The sequence below is a fragment of the Vanessa atalanta genome, chromosome 1 (assembly GCF_905147765.1).
Source record: "Vanessa atalanta chromosome 1, ilVanAtal1.2, whole genome shotgun sequence".
Classification (NCBI taxonomy): domain Eukaryota; kingdom Metazoa; phylum Arthropoda; class Insecta; order Lepidoptera; family Nymphalidae; genus Vanessa; species Vanessa atalanta.
In genome coordinates this window covers 4899364-4919688 of record NC_061871.1, presented here as the reverse complement: position 1 = coordinate 4919688, position 20325 = coordinate 4899364, and the positions used below count along the sequence as shown (strand labels likewise).

The 20325-nt window shown below is 30.6% G+C and overlaps 1 protein-coding gene across 1 annotated transcript in view; it reads left to right on the top strand.

Moving 5' to 3' along the window:
- LOC125065052 (neuronal acetylcholine receptor subunit alpha-10-like) overlaps positions 1-14523 on the top strand; it is a 43869-nt gene extending 29346 nt beyond the window's left edge. The window contains exons 6-11 of the mRNA XM_047672477.1: positions 2145-2279; positions 2800-2878; positions 5626-5725; positions 11399-11537; positions 12286-12476; positions 14391-14523. Coding sequence (XP_047528433.1) covers positions 2145-2279; positions 2800-2878; positions 5626-5725; positions 11399-11537; positions 12286-12476; positions 14391-14522 — 776 coding nt within the window. The 3' untranslated portion in view covers position 14523. The remainder of the gene's footprint in view (positions 1-2144; positions 2280-2799; positions 2879-5625; positions 5726-11398; positions 11538-12285; positions 12477-14390) is intronic.
- The last annotated feature ends 5802 nt before the right edge of the window (positions 14524-20325 follow it).

Genomic DNA, 20325 nt, shown 5'->3' with positions numbered 1-20325 from the left:
CTTGTCACCTCCAACTGTTTGAAATACAAAACGTATTTAAATGGAATCGATCTCGAAGAATAAAAGTAAACTGCGATTTAATACAATCGGATATAAATGTACATATTTTGTTACTGTAATTTTCATAAGAGATGAATCAGTCGTTGGATTACGTAAATCATATACGAAGATGGCAAGTTTAAACCCAGTTTTCATGTGTCTATTTAATTTTGTGCTCTGTGATGAAGGAAAATATCGTAAGAATAAGTCGGATGAAATTCTGCCACGTATGTATGTATCGATAAATCCACATTGGAGTAACGTTGTGGAATAAATTCCAAACCTTGTCCTCATTAGAGGAGGAATCCCAGCAGTGTGACGTTTACCGACTGTAACTTTACTTTATACTTTTACTTTACGTTTATGATTGATGCGAATTCGAATACTTCTACTATAATTAGTCAAATTAATGTAAATTTGTGTACCCGACTAACAATTTATCTCGACGAAGTATTTTCAAACATGATATGAAATAATTTATCTCTTACTCGTCTAAGATACGCTCTGGCAAGTTTATAAGTTGCAGCGAGCTTCGAACTTTACTTGCTGTCCTTGAAAATTTTATATATAGTCCTAGACATGATAGCTTTCGAAGAATATTTATACATTGAACGTATTTGATGTTACATTTCTACAACCAAACAGTAGTATTGTTGTGTTCCAGTTTGAAAGGTGAGTGAGCCAGTGTAACTACAGGCACAAAGGACATAACATCTTATTTCTCAAGATTGATGGAACATTGACGTAAAGGATGGTTGATATTTCTTATAATAGCGTTGTCCATGGGCAGTAGTGACCTATATGATATAAAAAAGCTTTAGTGTCCGTTTGTTATTGATAGTTATTCCTGATGAAATTTTCAGCCGCAGCTCGTTAAAAGTGTGTTATTGTTGTTTTGAAAATAGTTTTTAATTCAGAGAGATTCCACATAAAATATTTTTTATCATATGTTCTGTGTTGAAAAGGACATTTTTAAATGAACTTTAGACTAATTATACACGTATATATATAGATATACAAAGTATTATTGAAAAAAAAAGGATTCAATTTTATAAAGCGATTGCAACAAATTTTAAATCTCTTTCGATATTGTATTATAATGATTTTAAATTACTTAAACATAAACAATTTGATTTGTTGCGTTATATTAATAATTATTACTTTTACGTAAAACCGATTAACGAAGTTATCATGAGTCTGGTTGTAATTGTTTAATTTTAAGATATATTCAATTATGTCGTGACATAAGTTTGCTCGTCTGGGGTTTTCGAAACGAACGTTAGCAAAACTATTATAACAAAACTTTGCGTATGCAAATTTCGGTGTACGGATAAGTCACAGGATTTAGTTCAAAAGTAAAAGTTTTTTTTTAATTTTAAAGTTAATGAACAATTTCCGTTATTTAAAATTACTCTGACAAAATTAAGAAGTGCCATAAAAATTACCTTATACCATTATTACGCTGATCGTAATATACGTACCAAAACTAACATGTAGGCCATGCTAGTTTTGATACGAGAAGAAATTTGATGTAATATTTAATACTTTTTTCGCTAAGTTACATGTCACTTGATTTGATTTTTAAAAAGACTTATCACTCTAATCAGTTAACTGGTTACTGAAATATTCTTAAAGAAATATTCTCCGACGGCAGATAAATGTCTCAGATAACTCTAATATCGATGTAGTATTATTATTATTAATACTTTAAATTGAAACCATGAACGATGTTCATCGTTTTTACTCAGAAAATACTTAGCGCAAATCTGTTTGAAATTGATTCCAATTTACACTGATATTTCCTACGGTTTACTGCGAATAATATTGCCGCGGGAGGTCTTATTTATATACGGGAATGTTTTCGTTAATTATTGTTAGGTAATGGAAAGATGAAACTAAGGTTTAATTATAAAATTTATAAATTACGTTTAAGAAAATGAAAATATTTTTTATAATTTATTAATATAGCAATACTTATAAATGTATACATGTTTATGTCGTCATGTCTACTGCGAAAGTGTCATATTTCTATATATGAGTTTTTATTTATAATTTTATTCAATGGAAAATAACATAAGTGTATTTCATTCTATTAATATTTCTAGCGTTGCTGGTGTTCTATGTGCCATCGGAGTCCGGCGAGAAGGTGACTTTGGGTATAAGTGCGTTACTCTCAATGACGGTTTTCTTAATGACGATTCGTGATACACTTCCACCTACCGAAAAGACACCTCTCATAAGTAAGATATATTACTAGAAATATATGTATGTATTCATGTATCTAGTGTACAATGAGCATCTAACAGAGCAGCAATTAAACTACTCATAACATCAATAACCGTAGGTCCCTCTTCTGCTCTAGGAGTTTGTTTATATTTATCATTTTTGAAAAAACTTTAGAATGAATTACTACCTAATATCATAAGTACTTAAGTATCAATTTCGATCGCTTTAACCATCTGTTAATGATCCGATATTACCTATAAAAATAAGGAATATTTAAAATTGCGTTACAATGTTCAAATAATAGTTGGAAAATCGTCGAAGAAAATAATAATACAAATAATGATTTAAGACGAGTACTCTGTAATTTAGTCCAGAGCCTAAAGCGACCTAATACTTATCTCATTAATAAATGAGTGTACCTCGAGAGAAATAGAAAATAATGATGTCATTCCTCTCGTCCCTTATAAGTACGACTTGAAATAACAACGCTATGGATTCGATTTGTTTTGTCTCTAAACACTTGATTTATTACAGGTTTGTATTATGGAGTAAGTACGTGCCTGGTTTCCTTCTCAGCGTCTCTGTCGGTCGTGACACTCAATATATCTTACAGGCAAGTTTTATTTTTCTAATTAACTCATTCAATCTTAAGTCTTCCGGTTGTTATTATATAATTACAATAAAATAGAGTTAATTTTTGTCACGACAATAGACTTTTTTAACTGTGAAGCGCCGCTATTTTCATAATAATATTACACACAAAAAAACTTTTACGAAACGTGCTGCATCTTCTGATATATGCTCCATGTATATTGGTATAAAAGTTTCGTCAATTAAGCATTAAAGAAAACTACTAGTTTAATTATGTAGATAATGGTTCCTTAATTCTCATTACGACTCAGTACATCGTATAAATTTAAATTTCTATTACCGTCTCTAAATTGCTAAAGTTTCCGAGTTAAAGTGAGACTTAAATATTTAACTTTATCGAAACTTAAATTGATATCAATTAGTTTGATATTTTAAAAAAAAACAAGAAACCGTATTTTGTAAGGGTCTAGTATTATTAACTTCATATTAAGCTAAGTGTCGCTCGCGGCTTTACTCTCGTTCAAGGTTCAAAAAATAAATCTATGTCCTTCTTTGGGGTTCTAGTTAGCTTTACAAATGTCATCAAATCCGGTTAAGTTATTTATTAAGAGTTATTGTCGCATTTATAATATTAGATATAATTTGAGATTAATGAGATTACTATATTATAAGCATAGATGACAAATGTTTTTTGTTTATCATATAATTTTCTCATTTTCTTTATGATATAAGACAAGTCTGCAGAGGAGATTTATTCTGAGTAAATACTACTATTACTATACTATTCATATGATTTTTTTTTGGCTTTCTTCGTTATTATCGTCACACTCGATTATTTCTTCGATATAGACGATCCCGATCCCGATTAAATTTTCGCTTCTTTTCTAATAATCATAAAATCCTTAAACTTATGTACTATATACATGTACCTACTAGCCGAAAGCGTGGCATTACCCGCGCAAACTTTGTATTTTTTTTTAGCACACAAGCCTTTTTTACACCCCCATTTTACCATAAATACTTTTATTTATTCCCCATACAAACTTTTCACACTCTTAAGGAGTGATTTTCTTAATTTAAACAAACTTAGGTCCCGATGGTGTCCTGAACTCAAACTATTTCCATACAAAATTTGATCTAAATCGGTTCAGCGGTTCAAGCGTGAAGGGATAACAGACAGAGTTACTTTCGCATTTATAATATTAGTAGGGATTTAATTTATTAGTGAAACAGAGTAAACAAAAAATTATGACGTATAGTATATTTTTAATAGAATTTTAAAATGACTTATATAAATTCAGTCACTCTACAGCCTAAACAACAGGATACAATCTTGCACAGGACGTTACAAAATTCATCTCTAAAGGGTAACCCCCTCGGAAATGAATCGAGGGACTATAGTTTATATAGATATTAATTATTTCTGATGTTAGAAATATGGAAATTGGTGAAGTTTGGACGAAATACGTAAATAGATATATGGTAAACTTCCTTTGTTTTTAAATTTTGTTTTCGTTAATCTATACATATAATAAAATTGGAGTGTCTGTTTGTAATATTAAAATAACCTTTTTATTTATTAAATGCATATGTATGTATACGCGGCGTATAAACCAAAATAATATTTTTTTAAATTTTGTCTGTTTTTCTGTTTGTTCCGGCTAATTTCTGGAAGGGCTGGACCGATTTTGACGGGACTTTCACTAGTAGATGATGTAATACTTAGGCTACAACAATAACCTTTTGTTAAATTCAAACGCGCACAAAGTCGAAGACACAGCTAGTAAAAAATAAATAGTTGACTGTTGAATCATTGCAGACAACATTTGACGGGGTAATTTGTTGTGTAACAAAAATAGTGTGTCAATGGGGTACCACGGGCAAGATTAGGAAAATTTTTTTAATACAAAAAATAAATCATTTGATAGTTTTTTATTTGGAAAAATTACTAGCTTTTTAATATTAATTCTATGACACTATCCCATACACAGTTCCTTCGCTTATAAGTACGCCAATAAAACTGATATATTGTCTTCATTTCTCGGGGCGCCTTCCTAGAGTTATCTATTCAATCTTCTATACTGTTATAATACATGTGATTGTGCATTAATGGTATGTTATTAAGATTCGCCGATAAATGATAATAATTATAGTAATAATCATCTAAGAATAATAAGGTAATTCAATTCGAATGTGAGGTATATGCTTAATGAATCAATAGCTAATTTACTTAGTTACCGTTGGCTATTGTAGTAATTGATTTCCTATTCAGTACAGCATAAGATTTTTATATTTTATTATAATTAATGTCTCTTTGACTACACGATACTCGGAGTTCATAATTCTCCTATCGGGAAATTACTAAAACTTTAATTAAAATTGTCAAAGCTAAAGACCTCGATTACGAGACCGTCTGATAGCCACCAATGATAGATGTACACGTAGTACCTACTCGCTTGAAATATTTTACTACTGAATTAAAGCATAGTGTAATTTAATATAATTGTTATAAGCAATTCCGATTTCATGTTTTTTTTCAATAAGTCGTATAGTCGTACGCGAATTTCAATGTTTTGATAACATTTCTTTATCAATTTAAATGGTTTCATTTTAAATTAAAATGGTCATAAAAATTGATAAAGATCGAAAATGAAAGTAATTTTGGTCAAAGTCGAGTTTAAATCGATTTTAAAAATTATTTTTTTATATAGTGTTATTAATATGTGAATACGATGAAGTGTGTAGAGATAACGAGCGATTTTTTCGTAGAGGAGTGAGAGGGCAGCCTGTACCGGCGCTTGTGCGCGAGCTTGTGCTGCAGCGGCTTGCGCGCATGCTCTGCATCTATTTTGATACTGATGCACAGAAGGTAATTTACACACATACACATATACATCATACCAAAGTAACGTACACATACAACATAATATTTCCTTTTCTTTATTGCTTATATGAAATACTAATTACTGCATGAATTATTTGATTATTTCACTACACCACAAATCTGTACATGTTCACAGTTTCAACTCAATTGAACGAATGACAATCGGACAAGATTTATCTCTTATAAAATATCTTCGCTAAATTTATATAGTATACTTATTATCAAAATCACTTTGGGAAAAAAAGTTATTTATATTTATAGAAAATGTTAATTAGTTATTAGACTGGGCAATGTAATAAATTATTGGATATTAAGCTAGGCGTAGTTCTCATTAGATGTACGCGGTAGAATGGGCTTACAAAGGAAACAAAGGCTTATTTTCATTTTGAAGTGTTTCAAAATGTTGACCTCTCTGCGCATTTATACCGACTATCCGTATTCTGTCGTTAGTCTCTGGTGAACTCGTTAATTAGTTTTTATTTGCTGTAACGTGATATTTAGTATTAAATAACGCGAACGTTACTTTCTGTAAATAAATCAATCTTAAATTTTAATCTATGTCTATTTATTGCAGTAAATAATATTATATTACATTATACTGTGTCGTTGTATAGTAGTAGTATACATGTAATGTTGACAGTTGAAAAATAAATGTTATCATATAAGAAAAGTGTATAAACGTATGAGAAAAATGAAATTGTGTGAACTGTCATGCTATGTTAAAGAATAAAATGGTTGATCAATCAGTTATATTATTTTATAACTAGGAAAGACTGGTTTTAAATGTCGGTAAGGCTTAGTGCATGCCCCTCTAGGAGTCTTAGTACGCGAGAGATCCCGCGGTGCAACGTAAAGATAGCTACCGCTAGTCTGACATATCCCCTTGCTTAAGTAATCGTAGTTACTTACTTTAAAATTTTTAATAGATAAAACTATTCACATTCCATTATTTAATTTACTTGTTTATCTTCACAAGTAAATCTCGCGACAAGCTTTTGTATCATATAAATTATTAAATTATGTCAATGTGTCAAATGTTAAATGACGTTATAAATTAACCGCAAAGGTTTTAGTGTAAAAGTTTTTTAAGCGCATTTGAATAAAAGCGTGTTTTTAAAAAGGTTTTTTACTTTTAATTTAATATTTAGTTTTTAGTAATTCAACTGGCATTCGTATTCTCAGTAAGTCCTTTCAATTGATACCCTTATATAGGCAAGCACTAAAAACTTACTCCGCCATATTGGTTTACAGTGACGTCACTTTATTTTTTGACTTATTTTTAGTAAACTCTTTCATTTGATACCCACATTGTCGAAATTAATTTAAAAAAAAACATATTCGTCATCTTGGGTGTTCGGCCATGCTGGATTTACATGCATAGTCATCCAAACTAAAAGTGTATACAAAATTTCAGCTCAGTCGGTTAAAGTTTTCTGTTTCAAAATTTATTTTCAAGCTTTAGAAGTCCGCCATATGGAACTAAGAGTGACGTTACATTATTTTTGAGTTATTCTTGGAAAGCTCTTTTAGTTGATAGCTATAATGTAGGAGTGCATTAAAAATAATTAGTTGGTTGGTAAACCGCCATGTTGGCGTTAATATTTCTTACAGCGCCAATGTATGTGGGCGGTAACCACTTACAATTAGGTAGGCCATTTAGTTGCAAGGTCTTTGAAATAAACTTGCGGCTATATCTTAGTGCCCAAGACCTTAGAGAACTACTGAAAAAGAGTAACTACTGAGTTTCTTGCCGGTTCTTCTCGGTAGAATATACATTCCGAACCAGTGGTATCTCCACTTAATATAGTTTGTAAAATGACGATTCCAAAGTGTTTGTAAAAGCCTACATGAATAAAGTAAATTTTGATTTTTAATATATTCTGTGAAATAAATAGTATGTAATAATATGTTTCTTTATATATATGAATATATAAAATTATATTTTTGTCCGTTTGAGCTTCTGGAGTAGTATTTATTATTGTATTATTATATTATTTATTTACATGCAAAAAATCAATAGCCTCCTGTGAAAGGTATACCATCATAATCAGCCTGTATTAATCAATTGCTGAACATAGGCCTCCCCCAAATTAAAACAGTGTAACTTATATATTCTCATAAGTTACCAAGAGAATTACTTACCACAGGTACTGATATTTTGTTAACTTTTAATTTTATTGTAATACTAGGTAGGTAATTCAAGTAATTAATTAAACCCATCAGATATTTTACAGGCAAACAGGTATTTTTCAGGTACCAGGGACATACTCTATATATATAGCTCTCACTGGCGTTGTGGTGAATTTTCGATATAAGGTATGGTTAATATTGTTTATAGCGCCCAATATCTTTGAGTGGTTCTACCCACTTATCATCAAATGGTCCAATGGCAATTGTCTACCGGTTCAAAAAAATGTGTTGAGGCAAAGTTTGAACGGCTACGTATCGAAATACATGTAGTGACTTTCATGATATTCTGTCACAACAGCAAAAGAAAAGTCATGACTCGTTTGCAGCGCTGGCTAATTAAACGTACCCATGGTGTAGAATAATCAGTGCCGTGGTTTGCAATATCAGTAAAAGTAATCACCACTGTTACTCAAATTATAAACTCAAAGGCTTTTAAGTATAATGTATCTCTACATTACTCCAAGAGTCTGGTTAGGAGTTGTTAATATTAATATTCATAAAAACATAAGTAGATTTTCATTTCCTCTTCATCTTCTCTCATATTTCAAGTGTCCTGGTTAAAAACTTTGCAAGTACGACTGTTTTTAATACTCTAAGTCTATTTCTAATTTTAATATAACCATTGAATTAACATACGTAACAAAATCTCCAACAAAGATTCGATTTTCAGAAAAAATAAGAAATGTCACGAAATATATTCGGTCACGTTCACGTGTAAAAGGTGGCAAAGTTTATTTTATTTATTCCATCCATTAGTCGTCGTCCTTATTCTAATCACGACTTTGATAGTGTTAGGCCTCTTAGATGTTAATGTTATGAGCCAAAACTACGTAACGAATTGCTCGATCAATAACGTTGTGGTCGTCTTGGGAAATGTCAAATTTGTACTGGAACCTTTCGGGGACTGAATTTTCGATTCGAAATTGCGGTATATCTGGTAACTGTAGCAACTCTGGCACTTCTATAAACTATGTGTTCAAATTATATAATCAATATTTAAACGTATGTTAACAAGTCAAAGGTAAAAAACCTTTGACTTGTTAACATACTGTAAAAATATCGCACTGTATAAAATATTTAATATTTTTTGTAGATATGTATTTCTTTTTAGCTCATGCTATCGTACTTTTATTGAAAATAATGGATTGGAAATTAATTATCTGCCTGGTGTAAAAATGGATGATAAAGTATTGCCAAGTTATTATTTATATAAATATCAATAAAAAATATCTATCCGTAATGGCAAAATCATTATTGGTATTATTATTATTTTTTTTATTTAATAATAGAATATATATAAAAAAAAATAAGAGAATTCGAACAAACCAACCATACTATCGTGGACTTAACCACATGCTCAGCTTTCTTTTTCACGTGCGCACGTATTCAAAGATATTGTAGAAAAGAAGAAATTTAAATGCTACGTGCAATTTTATTGAAGCAATCATTATTTGTAAGTTTATCATAGATTTTAAATTTGAGATGCAATTATGGATACTTAGGATTTTTGCGAAAATGTGGTTTGATGGTGAACTTTATGAGTAGAAGGTACTGCTGCATCAAGAACCAATCCTCGTTAACTGCTTTATAAACATTTTTTTTTTTTTAAATCTACAATTATTGTTCACCGTAAAAAAATAAAAAATATATCATACCTATACCATATAGCATAAACTACACCGGATAGCATAAAATTACAAACTTTAGTCACACAAAATGTTGTCCCCGGTGGTTTGCTACTGTCTGCACCACTGGCTGCGCTATATGTGAATGACATATAATGGTGAGATATCATGCTCCTGTTTAAAATCTTTAAATATATAAAAAATATCCTGATTAATTAAAACCACAGATGCAGGATGTAGCCAGTTGTATACTTTTCTTACTTTTATTTCAGCGTTTTCTACTGCGTGACTAGGCAAATGATTGCAACTGTTTTTTTATTAAAGATGTGAATCGACATATATATTTTAAATTTCATTTTCATAAGAATAAATAATGTGTAAAAAAATAATTTGGATTATATATATATATATATATTACCTGTCAGAAGTCACGTGACGAGGAGTGAAGTGTAGTGAAATATATAAAGATGACAGATACGTGTATAATTAGAAAATTACTACTATTCGTAGGCAAAATCTTTATATGATATATAAACTAGCACTTAGTAATTCTTACTTGAAAGGTAAAATATTAAAGAGATTTGTAATTTTGTTTTGCTATTACTAAACCGAGATGGCCCAGTGCCACGTTGAACGCGTGCATCTTAACCGATGATGCGGTTTCAAACTCAGACAAGCACCACTGAATTTTCATTGGCTTAATTCATATTAATAATTCATTACCTAATTTTGAAACCTGTACGTTTCGTAATTAACAATTAAATTCTGTCATTTGAGTGTATTCACTAACCCGCATTACTGCAGCGTGTTGGAGTAGGCTCCAAACATGCTCATTAAAGGAGGACTTTTTTTTTACTATAACTGTTACTATGTGCGATACTATTAACTGATGACAACCTGATATTTCATAGAGATATTTTGTTAAAATTCATAATATGTAAATGAGTTTTCGGGCTCCGTTTCTGAGAAATTAAATATTCACTTGTAAAGTTTTGATACTGATTGGGTAATCTAAAACGTAGTCCTAAACTTCGAAGTAAAGTCAAAGTTAGATAACAATTTTTTTGCCCAATTTTGCAATTCGTTTTGCTCAAAGTTTCATCGTTTATTAAGTTAAGCATTCTTCAGAGACGACTTTTTCATTAAAATTCAGTTATCACACACATAAAGCCGTGTTGTTTGTTCGTTCCGTTAAATTTACATCTTTTTAATATAAATCAAAGATGAGTTGTTGTGGTAATAACTGCAATTTGTGGATAGTGTATTGGATCCAATACAAAATGGATTGAAACGTCTAAAATACATTTTATAAATATGTTGCTCAACGGTGCGGTCAGAAGCGAACGCTGAAAAGATTGAAAACGTTGCAAAATTTCAGTAGTAAAAAATAAACTTTGAAATCGGTACTGAAAGATACCATGAATTTTGCTCCGAGTAAGTTATTGAATGGTCTACTTAATGGCTGAATGAAAAGTTAATTCCAAAAAATTAAAATCTGCCGATTGCAACTCTATGGTTTTTTTTTTATTGCTCCTATAGTTTAAAACAACAGTCTAGTACTCTTAATATATATTATTCGCTAGTATTTAATTTAAAAAAGTATTTGGATTTTTTTTGTACTTCTCTATAAAAACCTTTGTATTGATTGAATGTAAACCTTATATTAGCATTACCTTCTGTTTTAATAATACAGTCTTTCATAGTCGAACCTATTATATATATGCAATGATATATCTGAAGGTTTTTTTAAGACTACGTATATTTTTAAAGATAAATAATAATATCAAACAATTATGTAAAAAAAATAACCTAAGAATTTGGATTTTTTTATTATGGATACCAGGGCGACAGCAGTGCCGTGACGGTAACAGCGGGCGTTCAGGTAAATCCACGTACGGGTTCACGATTGAAAGCGGAGGTGCAACGTGACGGGCCACCTCCTGCTTCGCCACGTTTTGCTCGGCAAAACCACAACCATCTCAGTGAGTAAATAATGAATTATGTTCGGCCTAAGTTATACTTATACGATTAAAATTACATAGTTCAAGGATTAATCTAATAAAGTACAGACCTTTAAACAGACTCATGGGGACATGTCTTAAAACCCACGATATTGTCATTTTTGACGACCCTCTCAACAATTTCAAGAAGGAAATCATTATGAATCATATAGATAAAAAATCAAAAGTAACGTACGATTAAGATATTAGTAGTGTTGACAAATTGGAAAAAATACGACTCATACAAATAAAGTAAGTAGTAGATTGATTAAAATGAAGAATGAGAGCTATAATAATTATGAGTCTGTTAGTAATTCTCAAAGTAAACCACGGCTTATCCATTTATAAATAGAAGATCAACAGTGTGGTTTTTTGAACAGACCTTTTTGTCGTTTTAATTTAAATATTAAACAAGTACCAGTGGTACTTAGCTCGTTTTAAGTTAGAAACATAGACTATGTGTGTTTTACGCGCGTCACTTTTGTTACACGCGCGTTATTTTTAAACGCATATGTCCATATGTATTTTTTTGGTGAGCTTCTCTTAAACAGCTTATCTGCGTCTCTTAATACTAAATTTCATAAAATCCATTCTTAGTCCGCCTCTATATTCTAAATAGAAAGACCTCCTACATATCTGAAGTCTATATGTATTTTATAGTTTAGGCTGCTGGTTTATAGTCTGCAAATCAAGACTATTGCCTTATTTGTACAAAGATATTTTTTTACAGACCGAGGTACAGCAAGCGCGGTTGGCGTGGGTGCAGGTGTCGGCGCGGGCGAAGCGGTGGTGTCCCTGTGCACGAACGCATGTCCTCGCTGCGCGTGCTGCGGCTGTACGCTACGCGACGCGGCCGCTCGGCACGAGCAACGCGTCGCTGCCAACGAGCGACTCGAGCGCGCAAATCTCGAGTGGAAACAGGTAGTCTATTTACACCTGCTATTTTTTATTATTTATTGATAATTAGTAGATAACAATTTTTTTTTAAATATGTAAAACCGCAATAAGTCGCCTATGGTTCAATCAAAATAAATCACAAAATTAGCTTAATATTTTTAAAAAGCTAATTCGACTCGCTCTTCCTTACCGTTAGAAGCCAGACAAAGGTTGGTCTAGTAATTATTTTACTGGGGCTAAACTAAAACAAATATTATGTTATTCTGTCATGATACTCTCAGTAGTTATAGACCAAAGCTAGGAAGTTAGTATTGAGCTTGCTAATCTAGGAATGTACACACGTGCAGCCGTTGAACCTTAAGAAATGGAATAGCTTCAATGGATGCTAATTTCATATACATATACCTTGTGATAGATGATGAAACTTTTTTAAATAAGTTGGATCCACTTCGTTCACATTTATAGTTATACGTGTCCACTTTATTTTTATTCTTGGAAATACAATCGTATTTATCATTATCGATCTTAAATTAGCTAACTACCAATACAAAACTATAGAATATATACACTGGTATTTGTGTATATTCTATGATTATGGATATGTGATAGAGAGCGCCTGAATGCCTCAAATACAAATTTGCGTGCCCCTACATAAAGATTACTACTTCTGCAGCGAAGCTAACCCGATACTTCGTGCTCCGTTCCATCGTTGCGGTATTTTCTAAATACTTCGACGCTGAGGCTATAAATCTGTGGAATTTACTCCCTTTGACGTAGAAAAAGCAATCAGTAAAAGTCATTAAAGTATAAGGTTAAAAGACTTTTTTCTCACGCTGCAACGTACATAACAATCTCTTTGTTAACAATTTCTTAACTCATTTAGTTTTTCTCTTGAGTTGAATCAATTCGTTTTGTTTTCTACTTGTACGTAACAAATACCTATTGGTTCATTTCAGAAGAATTATAGTTGAATTTTATTATGTGCGTGTGTTTATTTACTGTTGATATATTTTCATTGTTTGTTTTGTACTAATGTACATATTCTCTATTCAGCTCAGATTTGATTGGTAGATAAATTTTTTCAATGACTGCATTTGCATTTTTTGTCAGTATTTTTTTTTTTTTTATATTATCAGTAATATATTATGCCTTTTTTAAAGGATTGATTTTTTGATGAAGCAACAGTCGACGGATTTATATATTTATGTAAACCATTAAAAACACTCAAGATATTGAATAATTACACGCATTTCAATATTTTATTAAAAACAAAACAGAGGTTAACAAGATATTTCCCAGGAAACTAGCATCGCTCAACAAAAATAAAAATGAAACGTCGTAAACTCGTATATCAATGTCGTTCCGTGACCATTCATTGCGAAAATATCACCCCATTAATTTGGGGATATAATATTTTTATTATTTCAATCAGTAACAATAAAAATATTGTACCTTATAATAATAAATAAAGTACCAGGTGCCCCTAAACAAAATCACCGTTGGTTTGATTGACAGATCCTTAGTTCAAATCTTGAAATACACGAAAAACCGTTCCTACGGTAAAGCTTCTTATAAAAATCATAAACTGATTAAAAATGTAAGGGAATGTCGAGTGTGTTTGCCAACACAATTATGCACTTTAATTTGTCAGCACAGCTGGCTATTCTACCTTTAGAAAGGCTGTCCTGACCGTAATCGAAACATCATTATCAGCCAAATCAAATAAAATACATTAAATCATTACGTATTTGCAGAAAAGGAATATGACTTAAGTCATTAATAAATGGATGAAACATTCATTTAAAATTCAATGGCAAAATTTGCCCCACACATATGTACTTAAAGGTAAAGTTTAATAAAATGTTACTATGTTGTAAGATATGCGTAGACTACGCTTTATCATTGGTTACTAATAATAAATTGTTTATTTAAACTTAGGTGGCTGTAGTAGCAGACAGAGCTTTGCTTGCAGTTTTCGTGCTGGTCACCACAATAGCAACAGCGGCTATCCTTCTGCCTCAAATTAACAACCTTCACGTCGGAAACACGCCCTTAAAACCTCCTACTTAGATTTTATTCATAAACAGTGTAATTAAAATGTCAACGAATTATTATTTCATTCATAAACACATTAAGGATATTATAATTATTGTTTTGTTATTATTATTATTATTATTTACTCATGTAAATATTTTATTCTTAAAAAATAATATTTATAAAAATATGTAATGCCCACCTCCTTGCGTTATCTATAGAATTTCAATAATAATAATAATAATAATTTCAATATCTTGGGGCTTAACATAATTTTTTTGGACACAAAATATTTTTGTATATTATACAAATACAGCGCCCTTGTTTGATCTCAAAAGAATAATTAGTGTTTACGTAATATTAAATTAACGCCAAAATAAAAAAATGTGCCAAAGAAGTTAGTTGATTAATTTTTAAGATGCTAAGAGCTCCTGGCGTAATTGTATTATTTGTAATAATTATTTCCTACTACGTGGCCAAAAAAATCAATAAAATTGCTAAAGAGTAATTCTTCTCCAGGGAAGCTATTCTGCAAAATCAAAGCTTGTAACCATCGCAGATCACGATTGTGAAACTACGACGACATTATTATATATACATACATGTAGAATATACACATAAACATAGCAGCGTGAGTCATTTTTCAATATTTCACGAGTGAGTAATGATGTGATGTCTTAAAGAACGCCACCGCTCGCTATTCGAAATACCTTTGATATTAAATCGTAGATACGAATTTAAGTGTATTCCATAATATATCTTCCATACGTGACAATTGATGTCATATTTACATGTGTTAATTTTAATTAATGAATCCTCATTATTCCAACGTTCAACAATGAATGGTTGATTGAATTTTGAAATATCGATAGGAGATAGTTTGTGGTTTCTCCATATGTGACCAAAACATTGTTTGTTATACAAAACAGACAATTGTCTTGTAATTATTGTAAGATAATTTGAAGCCAGTTGTATTATGAGTAATGTTTTATATTAAATTTGTATTACTTTATGTTAGTTTATTAGACAAAGCTGAAGATTTTTGTCGTTTATTATTTGAGATTACGACAAAATTATTGCGTGTATATCAACGTTTTTATAAAGAAGTTTGGTGGATGGATGATGGTAAGCTATCTGATGGTAAGTAAACGTTGGTGTCGAAAAAAATTTGAATCAGTCCTTATATCACTGTGAATCACTAAACTTGTAGTTATACTAAAGCTCACTCAAATTCAAACCGAAACACAACTAAGAAGAGTACTAAGAATTGATGCTTAGCGGTAGAATATATGTTGAGTTGGTGGTACCTACTTAGATGTGCTTGCAGAAAGCCCTACCTCTAAGTATTTAGCCGGAATAAGGCCACTTCTACCTTTGAGGAAAAGGCTTGAAGATTTACTTTACTTTACTTCATTAACGTAAAATATTTCCAACTGAAAATATTTCTTCTGGTCTTTTTCAACATAATATGTGACGATATCAAATTGATTACAGATACATTATATAAAACAATTAAAAAAAAATAACATTTTTCTTTATTAGCTATTTAACAGTGTAACCTAACAATTTGAAACATTGTTTAAAGTATATCTGTCTCACTCAAACAAATGAATAATATTTTAAGTTTTAGAACAATTAATCTATGCTTTAGTTATTGTCTGATTTTGATTCTTACAACAGAGAGGTGCAATAAAGAATGCACGGAAGTGGGCAGCGCAAGTATCTAAAAACGCACAGCCTTTGACGCCGCAATAAAATTATTAATTTAAGTTACACGGGAATACATACGGCAGCGCGAGGATAAGTGGACTTAATACGTATTAACGTGGTAGTACTTGAAATAACTGCGTCAATTTTAAACTTGTAAAATATTTTTACTTAGACGATAATAACAATGGTTCCAATATAAGTACGAACATTTTGTTAACAAGATTATATATGTATGTATCATTGGCGCAGCTGGGTTCTTGCTTGGGATTTGTGCAGCCATCTCTATGATCATGCAGTTCGTAGTGCTACACTGTTCAAAGCGAATCACATTTGTAATATAAATAAAAAAGGTATTTTATTCCCAGTGTAAAGCTAAGACCTAGCTACGATCATGATTATTAATTTATTCTTATTTGGCCGTGTGGTCTGTATATTTATGTATATTTTTAACAAGACATTATTAGACATGACATTAAATATGTTCTATTAAATCAGTAACCAGACACATTAGTATATAATATATAACTGTTAATGCTTAAAATATACAATAAATATACATGTATTTATTGCTCAAAGTTGTTGCTAAATGTTAAAATAAATGTAAATAAATATTGTTTCCTGATGCGCTAGTCGATGCATTGTACAAAGTAAAAATAAAAGTTGTGCTAATAATTAACAAAGATTGTTTTATTACGTTCACTTTACAATAAATTACTTAAGTATTTTATTATTATTTCAAATATGTAGGTAGACTGTAAAATGGGCTACGTGGAGGTATAAAAGGGTACACCTCATATAAATATTGGGACTACAAGAAATATGCGCGCCAAAGTATTGCTCCTTCGGAATAGATTTTTTTTAAACATTGATGAAGTGATAATATAGATCATATGATTCTTTTCTAATTGTTTGTAAGAATATTTGTCTTCTCTGTCGCACGTGACATAGCCGAAATAATCTGCGGTATCTCGGCACAAATAAAAGCCACAAAAATAAGGAAAAATTATATTAAAAAAAAATAACAACATACTTACTGTTAAAATCTACAATTTGATCTTGTTCCTAAGACGAAAATGATAGTACATTTGACTAAAATAAAAATAAAAAAAATAATTTAAAAAAAACTTTTTTTGAAACAGTGAACAAATAATAATAATTAATTCATTCTGTTGCGAAATTCTCTGCATAAAATCAATAAAGAGACTTGTGGTCAATATCTGGTCATACAAAAACCATGACAGGCGGGCAGCTTTGAATGTTCAAAAAGCGAATGCTGAATTCAGGCTGTTAGGGCTTAAAAAGAATTCTTTTTTCGTTTTGTTTAAAAAGTTTCTAACCTATAAGCCAGTTTCATATATCATATCAGTGTTCGTGATGTTTTTATTGAACATTCTCAGACAAAAAGAGAACGTAATATATAATATGTAACTATAAGTCCTGCGGTCCTAGTACTATTATTTGACGATTTATTTCCGGTCTTATATTTATTTGTATAAAATGTATGTTTCCTTTTGAGTGTGCGTATTTTCAGTTTTCTCTTCCTAATGAATATAAACGATTGTTTGTATGTTTGCCCTCAATGTGTTCCCAAGCAATTCATCCGATTATGATGACATTTCAGCGAGTTTTTATGCAAAAGCCCTGCCCTAAGTATTTGCTTTGTATGTTTCTCCTACAATATCAATGTTTTGTGTATACCTTTATTCGACCTATGCGAAGTCAGAACGGGTAGCTAGTGGTGTTCTGTATAGGTCAGTGAAGCCCTAGCTTAAAAAAACAATTTTTTTGTTTGTATGTTTGTCCTCCAATATTCACGTTTTATAGTGACACTTTCACGGTCCATGCAAAGTCTGGGCAGATAGCTAGTCTCCAGTAAATCTATTGATATTAATCATTTATAAAGGCTATCTGTATGTAGGTCAAAATACTAAAACCATGTTCGTTATATGTTACACCGACAGATGTATATCCACTGAACTTGTATCACTTCAAACGCTGCGCTGCTCAAATCTTGTAGTTCGATCGTCTACAACCGTATATAAAAAGTAAGTAAAAAGTAAGTATGTATATAATTTTCTAATCATACCATATCTTATCGTTACGCGGAGTAAGTACAGAAAGTAAATGGCAAATATTGAACTTACATATCTGTTTAAACATATTTTTTATAGAAAATATATATTGTAATTTCAGTAGTTCGGGATGGCAAAATAAAATTATGTTGTACAATGATGTTTCAATCTCTCTCTATATTTTTACAATTTCAAGTTCAAAAACTTTTAAAATAAGAAATAGTGTTACATGCCAGTATTAAATGTTATTCCATATAAAATAATATCAACTATAGTTGTACAAATTATTGATCAATTAATTACAATAATAATTGTAATAATATGTAATAATAATAATAATGTGACATTATTAATGATATTAATTATGATATCCTATGACGTAGCACCGTATTGGAGGCTAGGGCTAGTCTCGTAACAATATATATATATGTATGCATGCATCACATTTCATTAATATATATATATATATATATATTAATGAAATGTGTAGGCTGACTGGATGGTAAGTCTGATCTGATGGTAAAGCATCGCCTTTGCTCGTCTGTAGGTACCTTACCGTCAGTAGACTGCCAACATCCCGCAAAACAGAATCAGCTGTGATTATGATTGCAATTATATTTCTTTAGCTTGTAATTACACACGCAAACACAGCGTAAGATTTGGAGATATAATTTCAGATGAATTAGTGGTCAATTAAGAAATTGTTAGCAAACTAAGTTATTTTTAATATCAAGTTCAGTTAACAATGAAAATAAAAATTCATGTTTATCTCATAGTTTGCAGTGAAAAGAAACACCATAGGGAAACGGGTAGAAACTCATGGTTGAAATGACTCATGTATCCGTGCAGTAGTGAAACAAAGTACTAGAATAACATTTAAAATTTTGATAAAAATAGATAAAAATGCACCAGTACTACATTTGCAGGCTACATCTTCACTTTTTAATGTAGTAAAGGTTGTTAATTATTATTTTTCAAACAAATATAAAATTATCATATAATACTACATCAAATTTAGACTTACTAAATCATTATTATTAACATGAACACTATTCAAGTAATTTCGCTTTTTTTCCGACAGTTTTAATTCAACTGAGACAAAACAGAAGTTTAATTCTTATTCAAAAAGATAATTATACCCGCCTGCGACAAACGTTTATGGCAGAAAACTTAAATGTTCTAAAAGACGAGTAATCGCCGTCCTTCTTAATGCTTTATAACGTTTAAGGCAACGTTTGACACCACAGCGACCTCGAACTGTCGCCTTCTGGGCTCTCACTTGTGAACATCTTGAATAGAATAATCACACTTATATAATGAAGACATAAGTTTTGTACATTAATTGTTTTTCCTTAATTCACTTAACTAATCAAAATAATAGACAGAATGACAGCTTTACTATAGCTTATAACGTGAAGGACATTTCCAAGCTAATTACGGTTCTCGTATGTTGCATATTGTATGACATAATTAAGCTTTGAAGTCCATGTGTTTGGAAAATCAAATATATCAAAAAATAATTTGTGATATTTAAACATAAATATCAAATTAATAACTTATTCTAATTAATGAACTTGCAGCTTAAAAAAGAGAAACGCGAAAAATTAAATGCCAAAAATAATAGTTCCTAATAAATATTTTCCAAAAATTTCGTTCCTCAAGTGTTTCAGATAATAAAACGCCAATAAATAAAAATAAGAAAATAAAACTTTATTGCCAAAATTAAATTTGAATAAAGAACGAAAAAAAATCGTTACGCGTTAAAACTATTTTGTTTCCTTCTAAATTTAAATTTAAATTAGTTGTATTATATGTATTACCATTTAGGTTTAGTTTGGAATTTTGATTTGCCATGTTTTATTTCGAAACGGATAACAATTTTAATACAATTCTGTTTCCAACTTCTTTATTTTTGTGGGCCAGTTGTCTTCCTTGAACATTTTAAGACTGCTATTCGTACTGTTTAGGTTGGTCGATACAGGCGTGTTACGTTTTAAAAGATTTTTAAAGTGCTGTTTTTTGCACAATGAGAGTAAAGTAAAGTTTAATTTGTGTGT